This window comes from Pygoscelis adeliae, unplaced genomic scaffold, assembly GCF_000699105.1.
Source record: "Pygoscelis adeliae isolate BGI_AS28 unplaced genomic scaffold, ASM69910v1 Scaffold77, whole genome shotgun sequence".
In the NCBI taxonomy this organism is placed as follows: Eukaryota; Metazoa; Chordata; class Aves; order Sphenisciformes; family Spheniscidae; genus Pygoscelis; species Pygoscelis adeliae.
In genome coordinates this window covers 736656-741031 of record NW_008825216.1, presented here as the reverse complement: position 1 = coordinate 741031, position 4376 = coordinate 736656, and the positions used below count along the sequence as shown (strand labels likewise).

General features: G+C 41.4%; 1 protein-coding gene across 1 annotated transcript in view; it reads left to right on the top strand.

Moving 5' to 3' along the window:
- CHRM3 (cholinergic receptor, muscarinic 3) overlaps positions 1 to 3825 on the top strand; it is a 205748-nt gene extending 201923 nt beyond the window's left edge. Inside the window, exon 3 of the mRNA XM_009329156.1 lies at positions 1888 to 3825. Coding sequence (XP_009327431.1) covers positions 1888 to 3709 — 1822 coding nt within the window. The 3' untranslated portion in view covers positions 3710 to 3825. The remainder of the gene's footprint in view (positions 1 to 1887) is intronic.
- The last annotated feature ends 551 nt before the right edge of the window (positions 3826 to 4376 follow it).

Here is a 4376-nt window from a genome sequence, read left to right as displayed (position 1 = left end):
CAACTAAAACATGGGTGTGTTATCAACATTGTTCTCATCCTAAATCCAAAACCTAATAATAATAATAATAATAATAATAAAATTAACTCTATCCCTGCCGAAACCAGGACAAGTTTCAACCTACTTTGATTTTAAGAAAGTCAAAGTTATCGATGTTGTTTTACAGTTTATAAAATTCTTACCATTTTTCTTTTTAGAATTTGTTTGAGTTGCTTCAAATTTTCAATCTTTCTATCAGGAAAAGAGTTAAATTTAACTGTGTGATTTCCCAGAGCAATATTTACTGTTGTTATTATTATACTATTATTATATTCACATCCTGTCTGATACGATGTTGAATGCATTAAAAATGGATTGGATTCGATTAGGATAAGGCAGCATCATTGTAACCTTGTCTTCCTATTAATAAAGAGAAAAATTAATATCTCATTTACGCTAGATATCGAAATATGGGGGAGGAGGTTGTGTTAGTTATTGTGCATGGGCTAAGGGAAGGAATTGTTGGTCTGTTTACTGCATATGTCAAAGAAGCTGCACCATTTAAAATCACATGGTGTCTTACGGCTTGCTAACAAAACCAAGTACAATTCAAGGGAAAACAGAATTTAGAAGTTAATTAAAGAACCGAAACCAAGACCTCCTCTTTTGGGTAAATATTTTGTGTAACACCAGTGCATTGTGATACTCGTTAGTATCTCATGCCATAATATATTGACTGTGGAAGGATTCACAGTTAGAAAACGAAGAAACATTTCTCTTTGACAGAGTATTTTGTTTAACATTTACTATCAGCGATGGACTTTTGCATCAGAATTTGTGCTGCTTGATGATATAATTGATTTATTACAATGAATCTAGCCAGATGACCACGGAAATTAATGAAATAAGGGAAATGCAAATTCCTATTCTGAGCATGTCTTCATTTTACATAAGTACCTGGGAAAAAGGACTAACGCTTAATTATGAATCCCTTTCATGCTTTTCCCCTCTTTTCCTAAAGTGTTTAATGATTGCTTTGACATACATCTGCCAAACATTTCTTCCTGTCTCTAGAGACCATATTTTCAAAGGAAATTTTAACATGCGTTGCCCCAAAGGTGTTTTGAAGGCATTAGATGTACAAAATCCTTAGTCCAAGTACAAAAATGTGCATGAAAAATGAATAGTGGCATGTGCAAAAAGTGCTAATGGAACTTTTAGTACCTTTCTCAGGCAGCTGAAATGTAGATGAAAATGAAAAGATCTTTGCAGCCTCACGAGTTAGAGAAGCTTGACACAGTGAAATGATGCTGACTTGTATCTCGATAGTTTAAGGAAAGACAGAACGATATTTTTGTTTGTCATTAGCTGTAAGTGGAGGCAGCAGAGGCTGGGGCTGTGTTTTGCTAGTACCAGGATAGCACTGGGGACCAGCATTGATTTGAACTTGGAGGATTTGTGGCTGCATGTGTCTGGCATTTAGTTTTTGAAGGCTCCAGGGTAGTGGGCTGTTGAGATGTAGAGTTCAGGATAGATCCATCAGGGAGCATTTTAATTAAGAGTTAGAGTTAGGGGGCATTTTAATACTACTGCGGGTTCAAATTGTCCTGGGATTTTGGTTCTTCTGTGACTGAATGTTTTTAGGGAAGCAGTATGTGATTACTACTGTAATCATATGCACACAGATTACATGTGTGTAGTCTCAGATTAGATGAGATTAGATTAATGACAGCTGTAAAATGAGTACTACCACGTACACATCTGACTTGGAATATCTCACAGGCAGCTTGGCTTTTAAAGACATCTTTCAAAGTGCTGTAGGGATTTTATGTATGAGTATGCGGACGATTATCTATTTACCATCTTCGCCTGTTCACCTGGGTTTTTTTTGTTTTTTCCCTGCTGCAGACTATGTCAGAGAGCCACAATGATCATGCAAAATAACAGCTCAGCCTCGCCCCTGTTTTCAAATGTGAGCTCCTTCTGGAAGAGAGATTCACATGGACCGGGACTCCTCGATGAAGCAGCGTCGCTCATTGGCAGCTATGATTTCCCTCAAACTACAGAGAGTTTTCCCTTCTCCACTGTGGAGTCAGCAAACATGTCCCTAAATGCCACAAGCAAAGACCCTCTGGGTGGACACACTGTCTGGCAAGTAGTTTTGATTGCTTTCCTCACTGGGATCCTTGCACTGGTGACCATCATAGGAAACATCCTAGTGATTGTTGCATTTAAGGTTAACAAACAACTGAAAACGGTCAACAACTACTTCTTGTTGAGTCTTGCTTGTGCAGATTTGATCATCGGTGTTATTTCCATGAATCTTTACACCACATACATCATCATGAACCACTGGGCTTTGGGAAACTTGGCCTGTGATCTTTGGCTCTCCATTGACTATGTCGCCAGTAATGCCTCTGTCATGAATCTCCTTGTCATAAGTTTTGACAGGTATTTTTCCATCACGAGGCCACTTACGTACAGAGCCAAACGAACAACCAAAAGGGCTGGGGTGATGATTGGTTTAGCATGGATCATCTCTTTTGTTCTTTGGGCCCCTGCCATCTTGTTCTGGCAGTATTTTGTTGGGGAGAGGACTGTACCTCCTGATGAATGTTTCATCCAGTTTCTAAGTGAACCTGTCATCACTTTTGGCACTGCCATAGCTGCCTTTTACTTGCCAGTCACCATTATGAGTATTTTGTATTGGAGGATCTACAAGGAGACCGAGAAACGCACCAAAGAGTTAGCAGGGCTACAGGCTTCGGGCAGTGAAGCAGAGGCAGCACGCTTCGTACACCAGACAGGCAGCTCCCGGAGCTGCAGCAGCTATGAGCTGCAACGGCAGAGCATGAAACGCTCCACCCGAAGGAAATACAGACGCTGCCACTTCTGGCTCACAATGAAGAGCTGGGAACCCAATGCAGACCAGGGGGACCAAGAGCACAGCAGCAGCGACAGCTGGAACAACAATGACGCTGCTGCCTCCCTTGAAAATTCAGCCTCCTCTGATGAAGAAGACATCGCTGCAGAGACCAGAGCCATCTATTCAATCGTGCTGAAGCTTCCTGGTCACAGCGCCATCCTCAATTCCACGAAACTACCCTCCTCAGAAGATTTGCATGAGTCAGGGGATGAACTGCAGAAATCCGACGCAGAATCAAAGGAAAAGAAACCTAAAAAATTGCACCCTCCCAAAAGCGTTCAGGATGGTGGAAATTTCCAAAAGAGCTTTTCTAAGCTGCCAATTCAGCCGGGGTCAGCAGAGACAACCACAGCTTCTGATGGCATCTCATCAGTGACCAAGACATCTGCAGCCCTGCCCTTGTCCTTAAAGGAAGCAACCCTGGCAAAAAAGTTTGCCTTGAAGACCAGAAGTCAGATCACAAAGCGAAAACGAATGTCACTTATCAAAGAAAAGAAAGCGGCACAGACACTCAGTGCCATTTTGTTTGCCTTCATCATTACCTGGACCCCATATAACATCATGGTTCTGGTGAACACCTTTTGCAGCTGTATCCCCAAAACTTTCTGGAACCTGGGGTACTGGCTTTGCTACATCAATAGCACAGTGAACCCTGTGTGCTATGCACTGTGCAACAAAACATTCAGAAACACTTTCAAGATGCTACTGCTGTGCCAGTGTGACAAACGAAAACGACGCAAACAGCAGTATCAGCAAAGGCAGTCCGTCATTTTTCATAAGCGGATCCCTAGGGAGGCTTCATAGGATAGTATTTTTTAAACAATTAAAAAAATAATGAAGGGGGATGGGATGGGACGGGATGGGACAGGACGGGACAGGATGGGATGAGACGGGATGGGACAGGATAGGAAAGGATGGGACGGGATGGGTTTGGGTGGGAGGGTGGTTCTAGGGTGCTGATTCAAACATTTAAACATCAAGACGTGAAAGCAGCTGCCAGGCTTAGGTATCCTTTTAATAAATCCAGTTTAATATAAAAATCAAGTCTGCATTCAGCAAAAACTAACAAACTTCAACGTTTTTCTAAGGAATGAAAGACTTACTTAATAAAGTTTTCCTACAAATTTGCAAGAAGCTGTATAGCAATTATAAACCCATTACTGATCTGCCCAGCTCTTTGATTATAATCAACTCTGGGATCTCAGGTAAGCACATCTAGCTAGCCCAACTCTTCTGTTTGCAAGGAATCCAACAACCTTCAGTTCAAGTCACATACAGATGTAGCAAGCTAGCGAAACAGGATTATGAAATTATTTGAGACACTGTATAGGTTGCAAAATTGCTTCTTGTTGTCCAGGTAGAGCTTCCTGTCTACTTCTCTTCTGGTATATTGTTAATTGTACCCCTGATTCCTGATTGCCGAGTATCTATGTGTGCAGCTCATGTTATATATATGTGTGTTCGTGAGTGT